The sequence below is a fragment of the Clytia hemisphaerica genome, unplaced genomic scaffold, assembly GCF_902728285.1.
Source record: "Clytia hemisphaerica strain Z4C2 unplaced genomic scaffold, Clytia hemisphaerica genome assembly, whole genome shotgun sequence".
Lineage (NCBI taxonomy): Eukaryota > Metazoa > Cnidaria > Hydrozoa > Leptothecata > Clytiidae > Clytia > Clytia hemisphaerica.
This window is the reverse complement of record NW_027103829.1, coordinates 724,893-748,634: the sequence shown is the minus strand read 5'-3', so window position 1 is coordinate 748,634 and position 23,742 is coordinate 724,893. Positions and strand designations below refer to the sequence as shown.

Here is a 23,742-nt window from a genome sequence, read left to right as displayed (position 1 = left end):
GGACAACGTATTTGATTGATTGGTTCATGTTACGATTGATTGAGTAAAAGGTGAGTGAGTGAAACTTCAAAAAGTTTTTATTGAAGAAAGGGTAGATGCGGGTAGATGATAGGCTTACGTCATATCTTCATTCGATTCGAGCGTAAAGTAAAGCTCAAATTCTGAGTGAGGGCTAAAAGCTGAGTGTCTGTATCTTTGTAGACTAGGGCATATGGGGGTAAAAGTTGAAGGCTTTTGAATATGAAAACGATGGGAAATAACTAGAGTGGAATAAACCCAAATCTATACTGCATTGAGTGATTTACATTTTGAGGGCATTTTGAAAGGCAAACATAGTGTAACTGAGTTTATAGCTTTAAAGGAGAAGCTTTTTCTCAGTAAATTGGTAATATAGTGCAATGGTTTCTTCGTAGTTTTACGACAGAAAAACATCATCAAAGTTGATTGACAAGAAGCTGATATGATTGACAGTAACATTCATGTAATATTAATTACATTGTAAGAAATGATTGTTTTCTCATTGAAACACGAGAGGAGAGGATCACACCACTACATTAACGCAAAATAGATTACAAGATATCCCATTTATGACATTTTCTAACAGACCACATGGAAAAATGGTCGTATGATATTATTAAAGGCATGAAGTATCGACAGAGTTCTTCCCATATCACACCCCCTCAACATAGTATTGCAGCCAATCAATTAATATAATCAACATGAGAAGTCAAAGCAAAATGTTTCTAGCTCTTTTAACATCATGACACAAACCATCAACAATAAATGTCATGTAAGCATCAGAATGATGAACCATAAGTCTGAGTGTTTACACTGTTTCGCAGTGAGCATTGAACATATCCATGAAATTATTGATCAAATCGAAAGACCTATTGAAAATGCCGATAAGACGATGAAAGACATGAAACCACCGCATCCAAAATAATATTTCAATCCACATTTCCAAAATAAAAGGTCCGACAATAGCAAAATTCATGGATATCCTACAATGTCTCCTGTGACTTGGGATTTTTTGAGAACGAAATATTAAACCATAAATCAATGTCAAAAAACCTCATCCATTGACAGCAAGCTTTTCCCCCATGTCTTCAGTTTTGCATTTTTTCTTCTTTTTCTTTTTAGGTTTTTTTTCCACCAAAGGCTCTCTTTCAACTGTTTCTTGATGACAATCTGAAATAATAAGAATATAATATATAGCAAATGATAGAGTGCTTTCTTAAAGTTGTTCATATCTTGCAAAATATAACAGTCAGTATTGCATATGTATTTGAAAGAAAACCCTTCAGATCTATAGATGAGCGATTGATACCATGACCCAAGTACTCTTTTTAATAATTATAGCTAGGATTTTAATAATAGCCATGTTTAAGGTAGCATTAGCGAGGATCATATCAAATCTTAGATTCTTTTTAAAATCCTTCTTCAACCTATGTTTCGACTGAGGAAGGTTGAATGATTTAAAGTTCAGCAAACATGTGAATCACCTGCTTGATGCTCTGCAATAGCTGATCCTTTGGCGATCGTATCAAATGTTACGGCAGCCGATCTAAGTCTGTCCAACTCATCGTCGTCACTGAAAAATGAAACATACAATTTTAACCCTTCTTGTCAATAATAGTGCTAACTCCAGAGCTTGTTAATATTATTCAACGAGAAATTATACTTGATCAAGAACAGACTGCTGAAACAGAACAAAAAAAAAAGAACTAAAACCTGCTACTGGAGGAAGAATATCTTCTTTTCTTTTTCTTCTGGTTTTCTTTCGTTTGTTTGCACTTGTTCCCTTCTTCATTGTCGACATCCAAGAGTAATTGTGACGATTTGGCCAGCAATTTGATGCCTAGAAAAGAAAGACTCATATTATTTTTACTCTGATTTTGTCTGCTGACTCAAAATCTGTAAACAGCTCGAAAGCAGAAATCTAGCAAAATTTCAAAAGAACAAGTTCTTTTACTGAATTACTTCTTACCACTGTTAAGAAAATTGGCTGGTAGAATTGGAGACTTTTTATTTTGCCAAATTTTAGGAAAGCAATAAACATGAGAACTGTCCCCTCAATTTCTGTCGCATTCTTTTGCTTCTTATCGCACAGTTGGGGCCAAGCTACTTAATAATGATATAACAACTTGAGAAATCATAAACCTGCATATGCGTTCTGGTCACTTTTCACTTCTTTTCTATTCGAGCTTTCACCACCTTCAATAAAGAAAAACGTAGGTAAAGTGACTTTCTTTCTGTAAGTTCAAATACAACAAAGCTTGAGTGAATTAATACTGGTTAATACAAATTTTATAAAAAAGAAATACCAATCAAGAATCACATTATGACTACTCACTTTGCTCTGATGTATCTTCTAACACACTGAAAAAATAGAAAAAATTTAAATGCTGTAAGGCATATTACTTAAAAATACAATTCTTAAAAAACAATAGCATACTACAAAAAGTTTTACCTGGCAAGATAAGTGTCAAGTTTTTTGCCAACAAAATTACGGAATTCAGGTGTTGTGTTCAAAACGCTTTCTCTTGCATCCTCTTCGTGAGGGTATCTAAAACAGATTTGAATAGTAAACTTTCTTGTAAAAGCAAGGAGCAACAATCTCACGCAAGTGTCTTATAGAAGACATTAGAATCTTCTTGGCTCAGAAAATAAATTTCCATCAAAAGAGATAAAGTTTTGCAAATAGCTCGATTTGTACAATTCATAGACTAGACATTGCAAAAGTAATATAGCACTACAAATTTATATCTAATTAAGACTCTTTGGCAAAGAAGTTACCTCATGCTTTTCATTTTCTTCTTAACGAGGAAGCCATCTTTTTTGCTCTGCTTCTCCAAAGGATTGTCTATTAAAAATATATTTGAGCTGATTTGAGGGTGAATGAAAGATACCAAATAAAGTTGAAGAGGAAATAATTGGCAGTAAAATGTGACAAAATGAAATTGGAAGTGAAATGATTATATTTTACAAACCACTGAACTACAAAATTGGGCTATTACAGAAACAGTTATTACCCCGTATGTTGAGGAGGTTATCTTCCCCAAAAAAGACCTCAACATAGGGGGTGCAAATTATTTCTTGTCTGTAAAAATTTATACACCCATGTCTCTGTACCCCAGTGGGTGTTGATTACCCAGTGGGGTGAGAATCAAAAAACCTGAAATTCACTGGGGTGAAAAATATTCTTTCAAATATTGAGTGGGGTGGCGAAAATTTCCTTGACATTCACTGGGGTGAGAAAGAATTTTTTGCTTGAGCTAAATTTTGGTTAGCCTGTGTGTTAGACTGTAGACCGCTTAATTTTATCGTGTTTTAACGATAGAAGGTGCTGGCTAACTTTTGGTTTAGTGCTAGTAAAAATCTGCTTCTTACATGCTACTAAATATAGCTAGAAATATCATCTTGATCAGGTGAATCTACTCTTACACTGTAACAGGAAATGTAATGAGGTCTGGGGGAAGGGGGCTATAGAGGAGCAGTAGGTTATATCAAATTTTATGAACTCTGGAACCTAGTAATGTTTATTGCGCTGACAGAGAAAATTTTGATTTTCAACCCCTCTCGTTTGACATTTTTTACATTTTAAAATGACCATGACATAGAAGTCGGGTTAAATACAGTTAATATATTGAAGTGGAACATTTGATGGCGAGCGAGCGAAGCGAGCAGATTTATTTGGCTTTTTCGGATATTTCACCTTTAAAGAAGGGGAAGGAGAAATTCTAGTGGGGTGATTTTTTGAAAGAAAAGTTCTACTGGGGTACGTTAAAATAAGGGAATTTCGAGTGGGGTATGTGTAAACCTTTTATCATTTTCAATGGGTTGTTTTTTTACTACAACATTCCAGTGGGGTGAGTGATTTGTCCAGTGGGGCTGAAAAATGAGCCATTTTTGGAAAAAAATTTCACTGGGGTGGCCAGTGGGGTGGATCCCACTGGGTCACAGAGACAGGGGTGTATTTATCTTATTGAAAGTATAATCATAGTTTTGACAAAAAAAAACACTTTTTTCTAATTTACCCTGATTTGTCCATTTCGGAAAAATGTTTCCCAAATTTCAGATTTTAGAAAACGTAGAAACGTAATTCCTAATTTAGGATTTCCCAATTCTTAGGCGAGACCAATTTAATTTGTTGTTCTACGGGCAGATCGTTAGAAAAATATGGGTCGGTCGGTCGGTAAAATAAGAATAAATTTTTCATTTATCAGGGTTGGTAAGGTTCCGAAAATATTTTTTTATCTTCGATGAAGATTATGTTAAAATTCTAGTGTATGGAATGCTTGATTTTCTAAATTTTTCAATTTCTTGAATTAATTTTCAGTTCATTTAAATTTAATTCTTGCAAATAACTAGTGTGTAAAATATATTGTAGTGAAAATTCAATATTATTAGGTGTACAAACTTTCACGAGCAGAAACTTTCGCGATTTTCGCGAATTTTAGCCCTTTTCGCGAAAGTAAATGTCTTTAAAAATTCTAGGAAGGGCAATTCGCGAAAGTTTATGTTCGCGAAAAATTCTTGACAAAATAGAAAATCTGTAAAACTTCAAACTTTGAATAAAATGTAACTTTTATGGCACTTTTTAGCCTGCTAAAAGACTAATAAGTCAAAGGGCAAATGTTTCAAGCCAATCCAAGAAGTATTTGTCCCTCTAGGCCATTTTTTCCATGTGAAAATTCTCAATTTTACGTCTTGATTCGTGAAAGTTTATGCTCGGGAAAAATATTTTTTTGTTAAATTCACGAAAGTAAATGTCGTGAATTTCGCGATCTTTCGTCCTCGCGAAAGTTTCTGCTCGCGAAAGTTTGTACGCCTAAAGTATTGTTTTTTTGACTTTAGCAAAAATAGGGTCGGTCGGGCCCGTAGAACAACAAATTAAATTGGTCCCGCCTTATGAGAAAAATTTCTCAAATTTCACAGAAAATCAAAACAATGGTGATTCTTTTGATTGTAAAAATCTGGATTTTAAAGCGCATAGTGCGGAAAGGGGTCTGACCCCCCCTTCTTAAATGATCCCCCCTTCTTGGCATCCCCCCAACCTTCAAAAATGCCTATCCCCCAAGGGTTTTGGGCTAAATTTTTTTATGGTAAAAAGGGAAGGGAAACAGTAAAGAAAAATTAAGTCTGGCAAATATAATACCACTTTTTAGTGAAAATAAAGAGCTTCCTCTCAGGCAGACCAAATTTCATAACAGCGTTTGAAAATAATTTACAATATATGTAAGCCCCCCTTCTTAAACGACCCCCCCTCCTTGCTTCCCCCCCTTTTTAATGAAAATTTCTGACCCCCCCCCCTTCCTTTCACTTTTTTGGAAGGTGTCATCCCCCCTTAAGAAAGGGGGGGTCCGAACTATGAAGCGGGTGTGAAATGTTGATAGGTTAGTTTACTTCTCCTGTTAACAGTGTAAAATCTAATTTAAGGTTTGTATAAATTTAAGATAAGATAATTTAAGATAAGTGTTTTGTTTTCTCCTCATAGCTGTGTTTTAGAATAAATGCAGGATCATATCAGATATTATTTTGAAGTATTTTTTGGTATTTTAAGTAATGAAAAATTCAAAAATCAATTCTAAAAATCTGAAGGAACCTATATCGTTTTACATTTTATTAGCACCTTCGAAATCTTTTCCCTAATAAGGTTAATAAATTCTGCTGATTACCAAACATCGATTCACTTGAAAACTGTAGGAGATTCGAGACGTAATTTTTTATTGTTAATACTAAAACAATTAGGGACCTTCGACAAAATACTTTCACATTTTTTAACGGCATTGAGGGCTGTTAAGCCTTAACCCCTTTCCCGCCTCACCCTTATATTAACGGCCCAAAAAAAACAAATCAAAAGTAGAAAAAATGAAACCTCTTAAATTTTGTCTTTTCAGGCTCTTTGTAGCTGAATCCAATCACTTTGCAATCCTCCAAAATCGAAATTTTTCTGTGGATAATGTTCCTTCAAACTACCTTAAGGGAATAAATTTTCACGGGGATAAAATTTTGCGAATTTTTGCGAATTTCGCCTTTTTCGCGAAATATAATCCCTCGTGAAAATTTTCAAACTCTCATCTCTCGCTAAATTCCCGAAAATTAAGTTTTTTACGCTAAAAATTCTTTCAGCTAAGAAACTCTCTTAAATGAGTCTCTATTACTCGAGTGTCTCTATAATTTGAATAAAGTTTCATTCCTTGTAGCCGCTTGAGTTAATAAGGAGACTCTACTGTACACACAAAATCTCGTAATCAAACTAACGAAAAATGTGAAAATCTGAAAAAATTTGCCAATTCGCGAAATTAAATTCTCGCAAAAATTTACAGTCAAAGTCAGTCGCGAAAATAAGTCCCGCGAAATTTAAATTATTTCGCGAGGGAAGCTGTCTCGCGAAAAATTAGTTGCCGCAAAAATTAATTCCCTTAAGGGTATGATTTCTAGTTATGCCCCTCTTTTAACGATCTTCTTCAGAAAGCCTCACCACGCCACAGAATTTTGTAGAGCGTGACTATATTAGGTTTACGCATGTGCTAAAAAAACAGTTCATTTTGTGTGCTGAGCAACCCTGCCGGTTGTATTTTAATATATGGGACACTTTGTTGAATTGTGTAGTGCAAAACAACGTCTGTGATCTACAATGTCACAGCCCCAAATCACGAGAAGAAAGTCTACATTGGTCTAACTGAACAAGAATTTAAACAGCAATATTACGGTCACAAACTATCGATTAACAACACTAAATACAACAAGCGATACTTTTATGGACCTACCTGTTGGGCCCAAATTGGCCCAAAATTTTTTTTTTCGAAAATCAGGCTCCTTCATATTTTGGTAATCACCATTTTGCACCTTTGTACCAAAAATCACAAAATTCCTATGATTCAAGATAAAAGTTGGTAAAATCCTACTCAAATATGTCTAAAGCTTGCCACTTGTGTTTGCAAGAGAAATTGGAAATTCTCAAATACGAAAAGAAGTCCGAATTACTTAAAATAATATAGATATAACTAGACGGTTCCCGTCGTCGTAAACGCCGGTTAACGGTTTTGCTTGCGCATCAAAAGCCTTTAAAATACTATAATGTGGGTTAATTCCTGACATCGTTTTGGCTTAAAATGCCAAATACATAATAAAAAATATACTTCTAAACTTTCTACATTAGTCAAAATTTTGTGTCTGTAAGCCTCGATGATATGTCTTTTTAAGATAACGGAAGTTTGTGTTCAATGAAATGCCATAGTGACCCTGTCAAAATTATCGAGGGTACCCGTCGTTGCAGACGCCCAAAGGTGTCTGAGGTGGTGAGAGGGTTGCTTCTAGGAAAGAAAAAGCCTTAGTTGTGAAGGAGAGGCTCGCGCTTTGCGATTGAGCACTGAAGGTTTTCCCGTTTGTTGGCTTCGCATGCGGACAGCTTAAGACCGGCGCATATGCAATGCAACCAACATTGAAACCTTTTTAAATAATGTTAGACGAAGTTTAATCATCAAACAACAATGTTGGATTTTGTTGCGTGTGTTGATATAAAATAATTCGAAATCGTGCAACAAAAATGCCACACCTTTTTATTTGAAACTTTGTGACGTCGCAGTACTTTTTCATGAAATTGACGTCAGAACTTTTTTCGTTTACAAATAGCAGTGTAGAGTCTTCTCTAATCCGAGTTTTCTACGCTTGTCAGACTTAGCGCGAGACTTTTTGTATCAAAGGTTGATAGGTTTTCCAGCTGCGGCGTTCAAATTTTAGAAACCTTAACATATGTTACTGGGCTAGCGTTACAGACATTTTTCATAAACTAATTTAGTATAGTAAGATAATATACTAATATAGAACTTACATGACTAATTAGCATTATTATATTGAAGTGTAATCTTGTAGAAGAAAGATTAAATTTGCTTCTCTTGAAAACTAGAAACTATTATATCCTCTCATCTCTTAGAACAAGCACTTCAAAATACCATAACATTTGACCCATAACTCAAGCAGAAAAATCAGCAGCAAAGGTGCAAGTATAATCGTTGTTCGGCTGACAGTAAATTTTTCTCCTGGGAATAGCACCATAAATGATCAAATCAAAATATTAATCTGAACCCCCTGATTTATATCGGCAAAATACTTGATTTTACCAACTTCTTGCGCTTGACCTTGTTTTAAGATTTTCTTGTACAGAAATAATTTTTCAATTTGCGTGTTTTGAAAGTTTGGTGTGTGTACTCTGTCTTTGTGGAACTTTTTAATAGCATCAAAAAAGAATATGCTATGATTTTAATGGTTTTGTAAATATTTCTTTCTGAATAAAGAAATCTTTTATTGTTCTAATGAGTATACCTTAAAGGGACATTACAGTAGTAAAATGTAAACATTGCGCGAACCACGTGTCCAAAACAAACTTGTAAAACAATTGAACAATCAAAATTTGGTTTGATTTTTTATTTTGACATGTGACATTTGTTTTGATTTTGTATCTGCTGCATACAGTTTGTTTACAAATTTCGCAAGTACTGTTATGTCCCTTTAAGGGAACTTATTTTGGCGGGAACTAATTTTGGCGAATTTGGCGAATTTAGACAAAATTCACTAAAATTAGTTCCCGCCAAAATTAAATATTTTGCTCACTCGCCAAAATAAGTTCTCGCCAAAATTAAATAACTTCTTGAGATCGCAAAAAAAAGCTTCAAACAAGGCAAAATAGAACAGATTTACGTTGTCATTCGCCAAAATTAGTTCCCGCCAAAATGAAAAAAATTCATCAATCGCCAAAATAAGTTCTCGCCAAAATTAAAAATTTTCAGGATTTTTGCCCCTCGTCAAAATTAGTTCCCGCCAAAATAAGTTCCCTTAAGGTAACATTTCTTTATAAGATTTTTATGTATATGTTTTGCATATTTTCCAACTAAATCCAACCACAGCTTTATTTTTGCACATAATTCAATAGCCGTTTTGGGAGAACACAACAGTCTTTTGAATAACAAATTACTCCAGCAGAAATTCTTTTTAATGATAACGTCATCTTATTAATTCTTTTGGTACAACACAGCAGTTACCCAGGGAAAAGATAATTTATCCCATTTGTACGGAGGCTGAGGGAAAGTAATGTATGTGCTTATTCAATAGACTGTCACATTCCCCAAACGACTATACAGGGTGTCCCGGAAAAAAGTCCTGTGTCAGAACACGACTATTTACTGGGACACCCTGTATAGCGGATGGAAAGGCAAAAAGGTTTGTAGAAACATTTTATTGTTGAAATGGGCAGGAGACATGAGGAAAGTCTAGCCTAGCTTAACTGTCAGCTTTCAGGGTGTATTAAAAGCACATGAGAGCTTATTTTCATCTAAATGAAAACACACAAATTTTTCTGAGCTGCTAGTGGTAAGAGCATTATGTAATAAAAAGGGTTCTCATGACACATGATTGTGTTAAAGGAAGTGTGTACTAGTGAATACAATGGTCTTAAAAAAATCATAACATTCTTTCAACACATGTCCTCTTTTATTTTGAGAGAGGAAAAATTTTCATTTGACTTAATTATAAGCACATACTGTACAGAAAGAACAAGAGAGATTTTTCAGCATGTTTGTGAAGATATTTGTGAAAAAATCCTCTCATATCTCCAGCATCCCAAGGAGATGCAACATAAAATTTAGCATGAAAAAGCTTTGATAAATACAAGATTCCCTTATGCAAAAACTTTTTTAAATCAAAGCCAATTTTTTTTACAAATCTGTTATCTAAAACTAATATTTTGATTTCTAAAAACATCAATTCTGTTTTTGTTTTGATTTATCAGTAGTACACATTCCCTTTTAAACTGGCAGAGGTTAATTCTTATAAAGCAATCCCCACGATTTTGATGATTGATGGTCAACTCACGTACTGCCATCAATGATATGAGAGTTAACTGGAAATTTTGTGAAAAACTGTCAGTATAGACTAATATATCAAGATTATGAGATTTATTTGGAGTGGGGACCAATTTCACTTTAGTTTTCAGTGGTTTTGTTTTCGATTTCAAGCCAACATCTTAGCACAAGGGTGCTTGCCCATAGTTTCAGGTTTTTGTGCAAAAAACTAAACATAAAAAAATTTCCAAATCCCCCATTTTAATTAAACCAATAAAAAATGAAAATATTTGAGATCTTAAAAAAGTTCTTCTTTCATTCAATGATTTTCTACAGCACTTTGTTGAAAATCTAACTCTCGCATCAAATTCACGCTTCCTTCTTCAGAGAATTAAAGATGACAAAAAAACCTATGTCTTAGGATCACACATTGAAACAATCAAAAGAAGTGTTATGGAGGGATAGATTTTACAGCCGCCTGTCGTGCAAGGCACTGAGAGGTCATGGGCGCCGAGAGGTCATGGGCGCCTAAAAGTAGGGCTTTGTAAAATGCGTCAATCTCATTGGTTGAAATTGATAAACAGTCCACGAAGGAGCATTGCAAAGCAATCAGTAGAGTAGGAGAGACCACTTTTGTTTTTGTTGCAGATTTTAGTATAAACATCTTACAGGGATTACTTGTTAATGTGTTGTGTCAACTTGTAAGCATTGTTTGTTTCAAATGGAAAGATAAAAGAGACTAGCCTAGTTTCTAATAATCCTACTGATGTAAGAGTTTATAACTAGACGGTACACCAGACAGTATTGATAAATTCAATTATCAAAGTAATCGATACTAACCGTTCGAGTACTTTAATGGGATAAACTTTCGCTGGGATTAAATTTCGCGGTTAGGCCTATCCGCGAAATTCAAAAATTTTGCGGGGACTTAATTTTGCGGGTGGCACTATTGGGTGCCAATATTTTCACAATTTTGTGACTTTTATTATCAAATCATACATGTTGGTTGTTGAAATACATATTATTTGCACCTCTTTGATTCCAGTAAACATTCAAATAGTGTTTATTTGACATATTTTGAGTTTTGTTTAGAAATATTTCACGGATGAGGCCCTTCCAAATTTCCATTGGGACTTAATTTCGCAGATTTTCGCGGATGACACCCAAATCCGCGAAATCCGCGAAATTTAATCCCCGCGAAAGTTTATCCCATTAAAGTACTTTGATTGTTATTGATTACTTTTGATAAGTTTGACAACTTCGATAACCAATTACTATAATATATCTTTAAAAAAAAAACAAAAAAAACTGACCTAAAACCAGGGGGGGTCCATGTACAAAACAGCGGCATGTATCAGTACTTTGTAGCAAATTTCGATTTTAAACACCCACCCACCCCTATAGTACAAAATGTACAAAATACTATCCAGCAAACTCCCAAAAACACCCCAACACCCCCTATATTTTACAATATACTATCCAGTACTATCCAGCAAACTACCAAATACACCCTGCCACCCCCTGTATAATACAATATACTATCAAGCAAACTGCCAAATATACCCCAACACCCCCTTACATAGCACAATATACTATCCAGAAAACTACCAAATATACCTCTACACCCCTTCATAAAATAAAAATTTTAAGCCAAAAAACTTGAAACTTTGGGGCAAGTTTTTTATTCTTCCCATAAAAAAATTTTCAAAAATTTTCTCGCAAATTGACAAAAACAATTGAGAATTTAAAAAAATTTTCGACAAAAATCTAAAATAAATCACAATTTGATTTGATTTTGGCTTTTTAGTACACAAATACTAAGCAGAAAATCCGAAATTTGACCCTGACACCCCCTGTATAGTACATGTATACTAAACAGCATATCAGAAATTTGACCCTGACACTCCCATGTATAGTACATGTATAGTAAAGTACTAAACAGCAAATTTTTTTTGAAAACACCCACCCACCCCATGATACATGCCGCTTTTTTGTAATGGACCCCTCCCTGCTAAAACCAAAGCACAAAAAGAAGCCCAGTCATACTGTAAGTTGGTCTAATGTCGACATCCCTCTTCTAATCATTCACATGACCCTTTTTGAGAGACAATAGGAACTGAGGAAGGGCGGAATCGCTGATTGAATTTGATTAGCGTGATCAGAGAGGAAAAAATCTTTAGTCTATCAGTGATTTCGACCTTCCTATTATTCCTATCTATAAAAAAGGGTGCTGAAATTAGAAGACATAAGACCAACTAATGGTGGTAAAGATTGACCCCATTTTCCCAGCTATTTTGTGTGCATTCGCCCTGGGTTTCCTCGAATAACTCATATCGCGCATTCTGATTGGTTGGAGAAAACAAAAGTGGTTTTCGCATAAATCGCGTGTTTTAATTGGTCAAAGTAAACTTGGTTTCAAATTATTTTGATGCGCTGCTACTAGAAACATATTTGATAAAATAGTAGGCTGGAAAGTACTCAATACAATCGAAGGTATTCAATTTTTAAAATATGCATGAAACAGTAATTATGCAAGGCTGTTTCATTGTTTTTATGCTGGAGTACATAATTATTCAACATGGCTGCCTTTTTAAAAAAAGGTCTATATGATCAAAGGTAATCGAAAAGTAATCGAAATGATTGAACAAATCGAAAATGGTTGAAGAAAATGCCATAATCTGGAGTCGAGTGAGTATTTGATCACCGCTAAAATTGATAGGTGGTCACTGACCACTTTCGATTATTATCGATCAATAATTTCGGCAATTATTGCCAAAAACGGCAATTTTTTCAACGATGAAATGCTGAATCAGCAGAAAAATAAAAAAGTAAATAAATGGGCCATTCCAGAAAAAAAACATTACCCCCTAATGGATGACATCAATTTTTGAAATAAATTTTGGCACGGAATTCCAGGCAAACTTTAAAGAGAAAGTCTCGGAATTCCATGAATTTTACTTAATTTTGCATTAAAGTATTGGAATTCCATGATTTTTTTAGGTTACAGTAATGGAATTCCACGGTTTTGATAGGTATTTTGTTAATTTGTTACGGAAATTCCGGACTTTCTTGAAAGCAATTTGCTACGAAAATTCCATGTCGTCCATTGGGGGGGGGGGTGGGGGGGGGGGTAACGAATAAAAACTGGAATGGCCTAATGAAATGCCGTTTTCGGAAATAAAAGTTGATTTTATTATTGAACAAGTGGTATTTGACACCCTCGCGATAAGTAAGGCCACTGCACACTGTGCCTCGTTTAGTTTTGTTTTCAATTATTGGTTTTTGTTGGAAATGCAGATAGCAAAATCGAGTCATATGTAAACAAATTTAGAACGGGGGTTTTGTTATCTCTTTCTGGCTGTGTTTCGGCATCAATGCAGGATCTTTTAGTATATTATTTTAGAACTTTTCATGTTATTGAGCAATGAAAAATTGAAAAAATAACTTTTAAAAATCCGAAAAACCTTTTCGATGCAATTTTACTATTTTCAAACACCTCTGACATCACATTTTGCTGATTAAGCATTTCATCCTTGAAAAAATTGCCGTTTTCGGCAATAATTGCCGAAAGAGCAATAATACACCGTTTAGGAGTGTCGACTGCGCACGCGTCAATCCAATTTTCCATTGTTTTGATTTTAGCGATCACGGAAAATTCACTCTCCTCCGTAAAAAAACGGTAGGTAAACATCTGGTTCTCATAAGGAAACATAGCAGAAAAATGGTAGGTAAAGAACTCCTTTTAATCATAACTTCTTTTCCTCTTGATGAATTTTTGTGAAATTTTCAGGAGAGACTTATAAAATTATCATTGATATCATGTTCAAATATCTAAATCATTCTCTTTAAAGACGACCCTGCCTATGCCCCGGACAGTCCGGGTTTTTTTTGATGCGTGCCCGGGGTCCGTATTATTTGTTTTTGAGAGACTACCCCGGACGCCCCAGACAGCCCGCGCGGTCGTTTTTTATAGAATCGCTGACCGCGCGGGCTTTTTTCTAATTCATTGAAAAATGTCCGGGGGTTTAAAGTGTGCTCGGCGATATACGCCCGGGGTAAATTTATGGCGCAAAAATTGGAGCCCCGGACGTAGGTCCGGGGAAAAAGTTATTTTTTTCAGACCCCAGACATTTGCCCCGGACTGTCCGGGGCATAGGCAGGGTCGTCTTTAAAGGAGAGACAAAAATTCACAATGTTTACATTCCTCTAACCTTTCACAGTACTAAAGTGCGCATTTTTACCTACCATTTTTACCGGGCCTCTGCAATGGAGTACCGTGAAATGGCGAGACTCCTAAACGGTGTATTGCAGTTTTTATCTTCTTAAACACCGGACTGGTCTAGACTGTCTGTGAACATACCCCCTCCTTCCCTTAGCAACAGACAACAAAAAATATATATACCAAAGGAAAATCCCATGACAGATTCCTTCAATCTTTGCTTTTCATCTTCGTCTGTGTCTGAACTTGAAGAAGAGCTCATAATCAAGTTTCTTGGAAGTCAAAAAAAATTCTGCTTTCAAAAAAAAATCACATGTGCTTTTTAGGCTACCATTTTGAAAGTACATAAACAATCTGTAGCCTGTAGAAAGTACCTTTCTTTATTATCACACTCGGCGCAAAGACTTTAACGCGCGGACTCCACATCGTAAAGTGACCAGAAGTTTATATCAGTGCCAGGGGGGCTAACCCAATGAAGTAGAAACCCGAAGGGCTAGAAGTGAATCTCCTACTCTCGTCCCCCCGCTAATTAATTTTCGAAAAAAAAAACCCGTGGGTCCAAAAAAAAAAACCCGTGGGTCCGAAAAAAAACCCGTGGGTCCAAAAAAAATCCCGTGGGTCCAAAAAAGAAATCCCGTGGGTCCAAAAAAAAACCCCGAAAAAAAAATCCAACTTCGTGGATTTCATTGGTTGGTTTGGTTCCGGAAAAATAAATGTCTCGAAACATTCTATTGTTTGCTTGTGTGTTTTAAACTGCGGGTCGGTTTTAGATATTGGGGGGGGGTTGTACTTTTACGGTGTGACGGGATTGGCCCTTTTTTAGTACGGTATTACGAGATTTGACGAAAAAAGAGACGGGAAAACGGTATTTTAAAATCAGACGGTGACGGTATTTAGGTACATTTTTGCCCTGTACAAGCTGGTGTGACGGTGTTATTATTTTTTCAATTTTCGGGATTCCGGAATTCAGCAAAAATTTTGACGGGAAAACGGTATTTCGAACCCCTACAAACCTCAGTCTCCCGCAGACAATATATTCTAAAACCGACCCGCAGTTTAAAACACACAAGCAAACAATAGAATGTTTCGAGACATTTATTTTTCCGGAACCAAACCAACCAATGAAATCCACGAAGTTGGATTTTTTTTTCGGGGTTTTTTTTTGGACCCACGGGATTTCTTTTTTGGACCCACGGGATTTTTTTTTGGACCCACGGGTTTTTTATTTGGACCCACGGGTTTTTTTTTTTTTGGACCCACGGGTTTTTTTTCGGACCCACGGGTTTTTTTTTTTTGGACCCACGGGTTTTTTTTTCGGACCCACGGGTTTTTTTTTTGGACCCACGGGTTTTTTTTTGGACCCACGGGGGCACGAACCCACGAGGGCACGGGACCCACGTAAATAATCACACTCCACACAAACAAATGTCGGATTGAAAGTAAAATCTACCGGCAGATTTTCAAAAATGTACCACTCGAAAACAAAGAAGTCGCTAGATTCAATTCAATCCGTCATCATAAATACGGCACACATTCTAAAGGCTTTACTTTTTCGTGTTCATTGGAGATATTTTCATTGGGTTCACCATCATTGTGAGGTCAGATTTAATTAGATGGGAATAGCACGTACTTTGTGTCCAAATGCGTTAAAATGAACATGTTTTATACTGTAGTCCCTTAGTACTTTAGGCGTACACACTTTCGCGAGCAAAATCTTTCGCAAGGTTGAAAAATCGCGAATCGTTGGACAAAAATAAGAATTTTTGAATTGAATAAAAATTGCCTTAAAAGTGGAAAATATTCCTTAAATCCGCTAAAGACGGTTGCTCTTCGACTTTAAAAAGGCATTAAATGATAAGAATATGCCGAAAATTTGATATATATTATTACGATTTCGAGGTTTTAAAGATTTTAATTTCTTTTTTTCCCAGGCAAAACCCTAAGGGCGAAATTTTTTGAAAATTTCAAACTCATTTTCAGACATTATCAAGTATACCATTCGAAAGCTCTCGAAAAACTATATAGAAGACTTTTAAACGGGTATAGCCGATTTCATTACCTAACTCAAGATAATTCACGCAGAAGATGCTATTTATGGTCAATTTTAGACCAAAGTGTGGCGAAAATTGGAACTTGCGCATGAAATATCTCGAGTTAGGTAAGGAAATCAGCTATAACCGTTTAAAAGTCTTCTATATAGTTTTTCGAGAGCTTTCGAATGGTATACATGATATTGTCTGGAAATAAGTTTGATCCCACAAAAAAGGGATGTTCCACCAGTGGGATTTTAGGGGATTTTTTCCTGAGGTATAAGCATCCTATAGAGAAGGTCTGGAGAAAGTTTCAGCTAGATCTTATTTTTTCCTACAAACAGCCTGTATTTTTGTAACACGACCACACTAAAAGTGCCCTGGATATTGCAGAGTTCAAGTTATTAGACCACTATCCGGGGGTACTAGGGTTGAGGGCTGAAAAGGTGACCCCTTAGACTTAGAGACAAAAAATAAATTGTGACCCTTAAGGCTTGGGGACACGATAAGTTTTCTCGCGTTGGTGCAATGCAACATGCTCCATCTCACCAACACAAGAAAAAAAGTGCGTGTCCCATGGTTACTTTTTTTGTTTCATGGGACAAAATGTGAGGGAAATGCCTAAAAGACACGCTACGCTGATTTTGTCCCTGGGACAATGGAGCAAAACTGATTCGAATCAATTTTGTTCCATTGTCCCAGGGACAAAAATGAGAGAGGCATGCTGCACAAATGTTATTTAAAAGAAAAATGGGATGGAGGACACAAGAAAGCGTTTCAGGTTGGTGGGATGGAACATGTTGCATTACATACACCAACGAGTGTTAGAGTGACTAATTTAAATTTTTCTCATTTTTGCCACCCTTAGGAAACCCTTGGAAGGTGAAAAACCCGACCATTAAGGAATTTGCATTCGTCTGATATTTCTGGAGCTCGGAAAAAGGACCCTGACCAGCATCACGCCTACGCACCTAATTGTGACAGAGCGAATACATGTTTTTTTTATAAGCATACAAAAACCCTAAAACAGGCTCAGAGATGCTTAGGTCGAAAGCTTAATAAGGCTTAAAAATGCTTGAGGGGATGCTTAAATAGAACTTTTTTCAAAGAGGACGTCCTGTTGAATAATTATGTAGTCCAGCCATAAAAACAATGATAGACAGAGCCATGCATAATTACTGTATCATGCATATTGTAATAATTATGCATGGTTTTATCATTGTTTTTCTGCTGGACTACATAATTATTCAACAGGGTGGCCTCTTTGAAAAAAGGTCTATCTAAAGCATAAATTTAGGGAAATAATGAAAATCCGTGAAATTCCAGCCAAAAAAAGCCAAAATCAGGAAAAAAATATTTTTTGTAGGCTCAAGCAATGTTTGCCATATGTATGCTTAATAATTCCCCATATCTGAGCCTAGATATGCTTATAAGTGCAATGCTAAAAAAAAAAACATGTACCTCCTCAAAGGAATTCATTAGGCCTGATTAATTTCAATAATTTAAAATTCTTAAATCTGGATAATAAACGTATCTATTTACAATACTAGTATGTACATAAAAATCCAAAAATAATATGAAATCTTATCAAATAACCTATTTCCCAGCAACGATTTTCTCCCCTTGTTTTGAAAGTAAACCAGGAGTTAAGTGCCAACGAATCAAACTGATTGTCTTGCATGCTAGTCTAGTTGCAACTTGAGACTTGAGGAGGGAAAGATCTCCTTTTAAAGTTAATACTTGGACATCGTTCTCAAACTGTGAGCCACCGAGTGAGACACAAATATTAAAAGGTTCATCAATACTCGGACAACAGAAAATCGTAAAAGTTCCATCAGTGTTCTCCTTCAGATGCGCAGAAAGCATGCTTTTGTTCGGTGACGTCATCTTAAGTCTGACGTCATTGAATTGTCCGAAATCATTTCTGATGTTCAAGCGCATGACTTTTGGTTCGTGGTTTCCGGTAGATTGTGCTTGGTTTTTGTCGTATAATAAACGGAAGCCAGACGGAGGAGTGTCTGATACCTTTTTAAAGGTACCGTCTTTGGGAGGATGTTTACGTAAGCTGTCCATCACTCCATCACGGGTGCTCATTGAGGAAGAGGGCGTTTGTGAAGCTGTGCGTCGAATAATGCGTCCTTCAATTAATTTATCCCAATGATAAAGCGCCTTTTCTGAGTTATACATCGGTCCCGTTTTCGTAGCTTGGATCAAATTATGCCAATGATTTTCGGCTTCCGTAGACATGTCAGCTGTCGGTTGAACAGATTGGATCAGTTGGTGCCAATTCTGTTCTGCTTCTTCGTTAGTTGTGCTTACCATCCGAATCAAGTTATGCCAGTTGTTTATGGCTTCATCTTTGTTGACAGATTCCACCTCGGTTCTTGATATAAGTTGGTACCAATCTTCCAGCGCTTTTTTGTTCGTTCTCTCAACATCTGACGTGTCCGTGCCTGTGACGAAGAGAAAGAAAAACACAAAGTCTTGTGAGAAATTTTTACTTAAGATATTGTCAGCGAAGGATGAACTATTCAATTTAGCAATAGGTAAAAGAAATAAGATAGAAAGCGATTTAAAATTTTTGCGAACACATCAAAATTAGGACATCAAGTGTAAAAATTATTCGGATGATTTAATATCAAAAAAGAAAGTTCGGAAAAGCTACAAGCTGTCAAGATAACTTCAAAAAAAAAGCAGTTTGTTTGGATCCTATTTCTCAAGTTTGTTTCTCATCCGAACTTTCTTTACATTTAATGTACCTTTGATTAAAGAATTCCAATTTTGACAAGCAGTAGCCTCTGTGTCGTTAGCCTGAGAAGTGCAAACAAGATCTTCAGTAGTTTTACATACAGCTTTGTCTCTGATATCTTCTTCGGCTGCCGGTCTTTTCGAATCTTCATCTGTCGAGATCAAAGTCCACCAATTTTTGTAGGCGCGATCTTCTTGTGCTTGACTCATCACAGGTTGTCCTTTATCCGCTTTATGAGTCAAATTTCGTCCAAGACTGGTCCTGATTTTATCCCAACCTTTCTTTGCACGATTTGATGACTTGGGAGGAGTTTTTGTAGAATGTACAAGATGACCCCAGTTGCGGTCAGCAGCTTCTTTTTCATAATGTGCATTACCTGTCAACCGATGCCAGTTTCCGTCTGCATTCCTCTTTTCACGTTTGGCGGAGTCAAACAAGTCATGCCAATGCTGCTCAGATTGTGACCTGCGAGAGAGCGTTTCAACACTCTTAGCACGACGCGGCGAAGATAAAGTTGAAGTGCCCACAATAAGATGATCCCAGTTTTCTAAGCTTTTCTTCTGGTCTGTATTTTTGCTTCGTAGTAAATTATCCCAATTCATGAACGCGTCTTTTGATCGTAGGGATGATCGTTGTTTGATCTCACGAGAGGTATTCTGTATCAAAATATCCCAATTTTTATGCGGTGCTTCTCCTTTTGATTTCAATGATGATGAACGTTGAACATTAGTTCCTTTTGTCTTTTTAACAAGCTGATCCCAATTATCAAGAGCTTTTTTCGATTTCTGTTGGTCTTTTGTATTGGTATGCGCGGTGAGGTTATCCCAGTTGTTCAAGGCGTTTTGTTTTCGTCTTGTGGAAGAAGAGCGGTGAACCTTTTTCTTCTTGTCTGAAGTGGAAGTTCGTTGAATCAAATCGTCCCAACTTTTATAAACCTCTTTATTTAATTTCGATTTCGTAGAGGGCGTTCTTTTGACTGCTTGTTGCGTATTTTGGACGAGTTTACTCCAGTTTTCGAGAGCGATTTGGGTGGCTCCTTTACGACTGTGCCGCGGCGATTTGATTTTGGTCGAACGATGTTGATGATGTTTTCGACGCTTTTCGTCGTCATTGTTACGGTGCTTTGTCGAACTTCGCTGCAATTTGTCGGTTCCGACGATTGGTTTTTCGGTCCGCCGAGAACGTACTCGATCACTCTCGCTCCTTTTAAGAGGTTTGCTTTTGGTTTTAACAGGAGAGGCATGGCGAGATTCAGGCAGTTCTTTCTTAGAATACCGTCGGTACTTTCCATACAGAATAATGTCAGGGATTCTTGAACGTACAAGCATCCAGTTAGCACGTGCCCGTAAAACTCCTGCCACATACTTGTTACGTGTCGCTTTACGACGGTTCATGTTAAGTTCGACTAAGTATGAGTCCCACGTGACTCGCTCACGGCGTAACTTGTCTGGATACCGCACAATGTCTTTTACTCTTGAAGCAACTAACAACCAATTGGCCCTTGCTCGTAATTTCTTAGCCCGAAAACGTTTCAATTTCATGATAGTTGGACTGGATCGTTGTTTGTACGCTGTGAATTTCATTGGCGAAAAAACTCGGCCTGTGACACGACCAAAATCAACTATGTCAGAAAGCATTGACCGAACAAGCAACCAGTTAGCATTTGCACGTTGCCGTAAGGCTTTCACACGCATAGAACGGTAATTAATTTTCGGTTTTTTTAGTGATTTGATGATTCGAGGTTTTGCTCTTGGAGACATAATGTCTGATTCTGTGACGTCACTTAGATGAGAACGTAAAATCGTCCAATTCGCACGAGCTTTCTCTCTCCGAGCACGCGAGATCTGCTTTTTACGTGTGTTTCGTCGGCGAGAAGTTTCTCCGTGGATTGGTGCGCGAGGTGGTCGTGAAGAGTTAATAACTTCAGGTAATCTTGATCTCAAAATCTTCCAGTTCGATTTAGCTCGAATCTTTTTCGCATTTTTACGTAAGTCTAAGTCAGTCTCTGCGTTTATTTTAACTGGAAAAGAGACTCGGCCTGCAAAATTACTAATGATGTAATCATTTCTTTCATTGCTCAAATCAGAGATGCTTTTTCGTCGGCCATCGTTCGATGTGATATGAAAAATTTCTCCATGTTTCTCAACTTCACTTTTAACTTTCAACTCGTTTGAATTGAAGAAAATAGAGCTTTGTGAACATTTGAGTTTAAGGGGATCTTTCTCGAGCACTTCTGCGCATGTGCGAATAGTAGCTCTCATTTGAAGTGTTTCAACATTGTTATCATGTTGGTCTAACTCTTGTAAAATGTTGGTTAAAGTCTCAAACCGTTCAAGCTGGTTGACAATCTGATGTTTTTGTGATTTCAATGCCGATACTTTGGTTTGGCAAACATCTTCTAAACGTTTATGTAATTTCTTCTCATGTTCTTTGATAGCTGAGATAATACGTCCCATGCTATCACTGATCTCAGCATACGTAACATTAGCTTGTTCCTTTAATGTTTTCTTAGAGTGTTGTAAATCCATTAAAGCGAGTTGTAGATTTGGTGAACGACTTTTAAATTCGTATAATTGTCGTCGCATCTCGTCCTTCGCTTTCTGGGCGGCACTGGCGACTGGGATACATTGATGGTTAGTACCGCGGTGAAACAAACTCGCACATTTCTTGCATACACATTTTTGACAAGGCACACAGAAAGTGTTTAATAATTCATTCTCGTGGTCAACACAATAATAACGTTTCTTAACCAAGCTCGATACATCTGTACTACAATCGATATCTCGTACACGATGTCCTTTAGTATACTTGACAACTTGGTGCGCATTTGCACAATTGCAACATAATAAATCTTGGCAAGTATCACAATAGTAATCGGCTTCAATATCAGACTGACAAACAGCACATAATAGATCCTCCGTACTGTTATCTCCACCATGTTCTATTTGTCTCAATGTCATAAAATTCGGACAAAACAATTCCTCTTCATCTCCACTCAAGCGAATTTCTGTCTCACAGACTGGGCATTTAAAAAAAGAACCATTACTAGCCTCGACAAACATGGCAACACAATGTCTACAAAGCGTGTGACCACAACTCAATAAAATGGGCGAATCAAACTCCTTAGAACAACCAGGACATTTGGGCGGATTCACTGGGCGCTTGGGTGGTTTCTCAGTACACTGATGGCGGATCTTTTTACGACAATTCTCGTTATGTTTGACGCGAACTCGAGAGTTTGACTTTGAGCGTTCGTTACTCGGTACAACTGCATGTTTTGAGCATTTTTTACGACTTTTACGAGACTCGTCACAACCAGGTTTCGGTTTCGATTGAAATAATTCTGAATTATCGGTACTTAAAATGGTTGCGAGATTCTTGTGGGAGACGGCTGGACTCAGTATCGAGATCATTCGTTTACGAAAGTTTGTTTTCTCCTCGGTTTCTTCATTATCAGACAAGCAGCATCCACATTTACGAGGTTTCGAGGATGATCGTGTATGTCTACGACATTTTTCAGTTTCATCGTCACTTGATGTTAATTTACGATACTTTTTTGAAACATTACGACGAGATTTTGAGCATGTTTCGTGATTACGCGGCATTTCTGTACAATGTTCTGTTAAAGAAACTTCAGCTTTTTACCATGCTGGCTACCATGTGGAAGATCATTCGCTTTTGATTGTTCCTTCGTGCAGCCGATGTTTTGATTGACATGAAATCTTGCATCAAATTATTTCTTGGCAGAAAACAAATCTTTTCATGTCAGATTTGCTTTCAACCAAAACAAAAATACCAAGACGCCTAAAAATCTGAAAAAATAAAATCTAAATTTTGCAAAACATAACTTGAATGTTTGAGAAAAAACGGAGGTAAAAACTTAACAATATATCTACGAATTAAAGCATCTTGACCCCCTGATTAGATTTTCTTTAGAAGGAAGATTACCCCATATAGAAAAGGCATTAAATTCAGATGAAAGAATAACGAAAGTTTTTCTAGCGTTGTTTGATCGAAAACAATTAGGTATTCAGGTATTTGAAACCGCTGTAATGCAAGGAAGTATTGTTTCTATTGATTCAAAATTGAAAGCAGCTGCAAGAGTTACCATAGCAATAATGCGTGAATAGAAGATTTAGCTGGTTACCAATCAGATATTACTTTTGATTGAGACTTCAATTATGCCGAAAATGATTCAAAAGTTCAGATTTTCAAAATTGAAACTAACCAAGAAAAATTTAATGCAAAAATAAGTATCTTTTGTCTATAAATTAATTGAGAAAAATATTAAAGAATAAATTAAAATAAAATTGACCATATTATATGGGTGCATCTATTGAAGTGTCCATAATTTCACATCAGTTTGATTAGGTTAATACCAAATCCTTGATTTTGATTGCAATGGTCCAAAATAAAATCTGGTCATAATAGAATAATAAAATTTAGCAGCCTAATATAAATAACATTGTGATAAAGAATTGTTTAAAGAATTTAGTATTTACATACCATTTACCAACAAAGAAAAGAAAACATATCACTAACTACTTTTACCAAGATCTTCAAATACATTTCGTTTATTTGATGTCGCAAAGAAGTGCAACACCACGTAAAATCCAATGATCTGGGTTCTGCGACGTACGTAACCAGAGCGGTGTAATGTACGTCAAATCCGTACGGTTAGGTTTTTTATAGACGGGGCACATGTACAAACGGGGATCCTTGGGGCCAGTATTATTGATAGCATACACGTGAACGACAGGAAGTATGGAGAAAAGTGTTTTGGGAGCTGATTCGATGAGTTTGCAATTTTTGCGATCCCAAGCCGCGCCGTCAATGAACAAACCATGAACGTATACTCCCTCCTGTGAAGAAGATAAAAATAAATTATCTTTATTCATACTT

The 23,742-nt window shown here is 36.4% G+C and overlaps 3 protein-coding genes across 6 annotated transcripts in view; all 3 read right to left on the bottom strand.

The window, feature by feature from the left end:
* Positions 1 to 461: 461 nt before the first annotated feature.
* On the bottom strand, positions 462 to 14,382 carry LOC136806804 (protein CUSTOS-like). Of its 2 annotated transcripts, none has more exons than XM_067063383.1 (8): positions 14,245 to 14,382; positions 2,797 to 2,863; positions 2,471 to 2,566; positions 2,354 to 2,379; positions 2,161 to 2,214; positions 1,732 to 1,858; positions 1,503 to 1,591; positions 462 to 1,188 (listed from the first exon to the last, which is right to left on the bottom strand). In XM_067063383.1, the coding sequence occupies exons 1-8, from the start codon at positions 14,321 to 14,323 to the stop codon at positions 1,073 to 1,075; spliced, it is 654 nt and encodes a 217-aa protein (XP_066919484.1). In that variant the 5' UTR covers positions 14,324 to 14,382; the 3' UTR covers positions 462 to 1,072. The 2 variants fall into 2 exon arrangements, with proteins under 2 accessions (XP_066919484.1, XP_066919485.1); XM_067063384.1 differs by lacking the exon at positions 14,245 to 14,382 and adding an exon at positions 6,774 to 6,875.
* A 3,197-nt stretch (positions 14,383 to 17,579) lies between these two features.
* Positions 17,580 to 22,654, bottom strand: LOC136806800 (uncharacterized). 2 transcript variants are annotated; one of them, XM_067063377.1, is made up of 2 exons: positions 18,851 to 22,654; positions 17,580 to 18,544 (listed from the first exon to the last, which is right to left on the bottom strand). In XM_067063377.1, the coding sequence occupies exons 1-2, from the start codon at positions 22,443 to 22,445 to the stop codon at positions 17,688 to 17,690; spliced, it is 4,452 nt and encodes a 1,483-aa protein (XP_066919478.1). In that variant the 5' UTR covers positions 22,446 to 22,654; the 3' UTR covers positions 17,580 to 17,687. The 2 variants fall into 2 exon arrangements, with proteins under 2 accessions (XP_066919478.1, XP_066919479.1); XM_067063378.1 differs by having other exon boundaries at positions 18,942 to 22,654.
* Positions 22,655 to 23,080: 426 nt separating this feature from the next.
* Positions 23,081 to 23,742, bottom strand: part of LOC136806799 (dynein axonemal heavy chain 8-like) — a 98,129-nt gene continuing 97,467 nt past the window's right edge. For both annotated transcript variants that reach the window (XR_010846612.1, XM_067063376.1), the window contains one exon: positions 23,081 to 23,702. Coding sequence is in view for 1 of the 2 variants with exons in the window: in XM_067063376.1 (XP_066919477.1) it covers positions 23,415 to 23,702 (288 nt within the window). In the remaining variant the exon portion in view is untranslated. The remainder of the gene's footprint in view (positions 23,703 to 23,742) is intronic.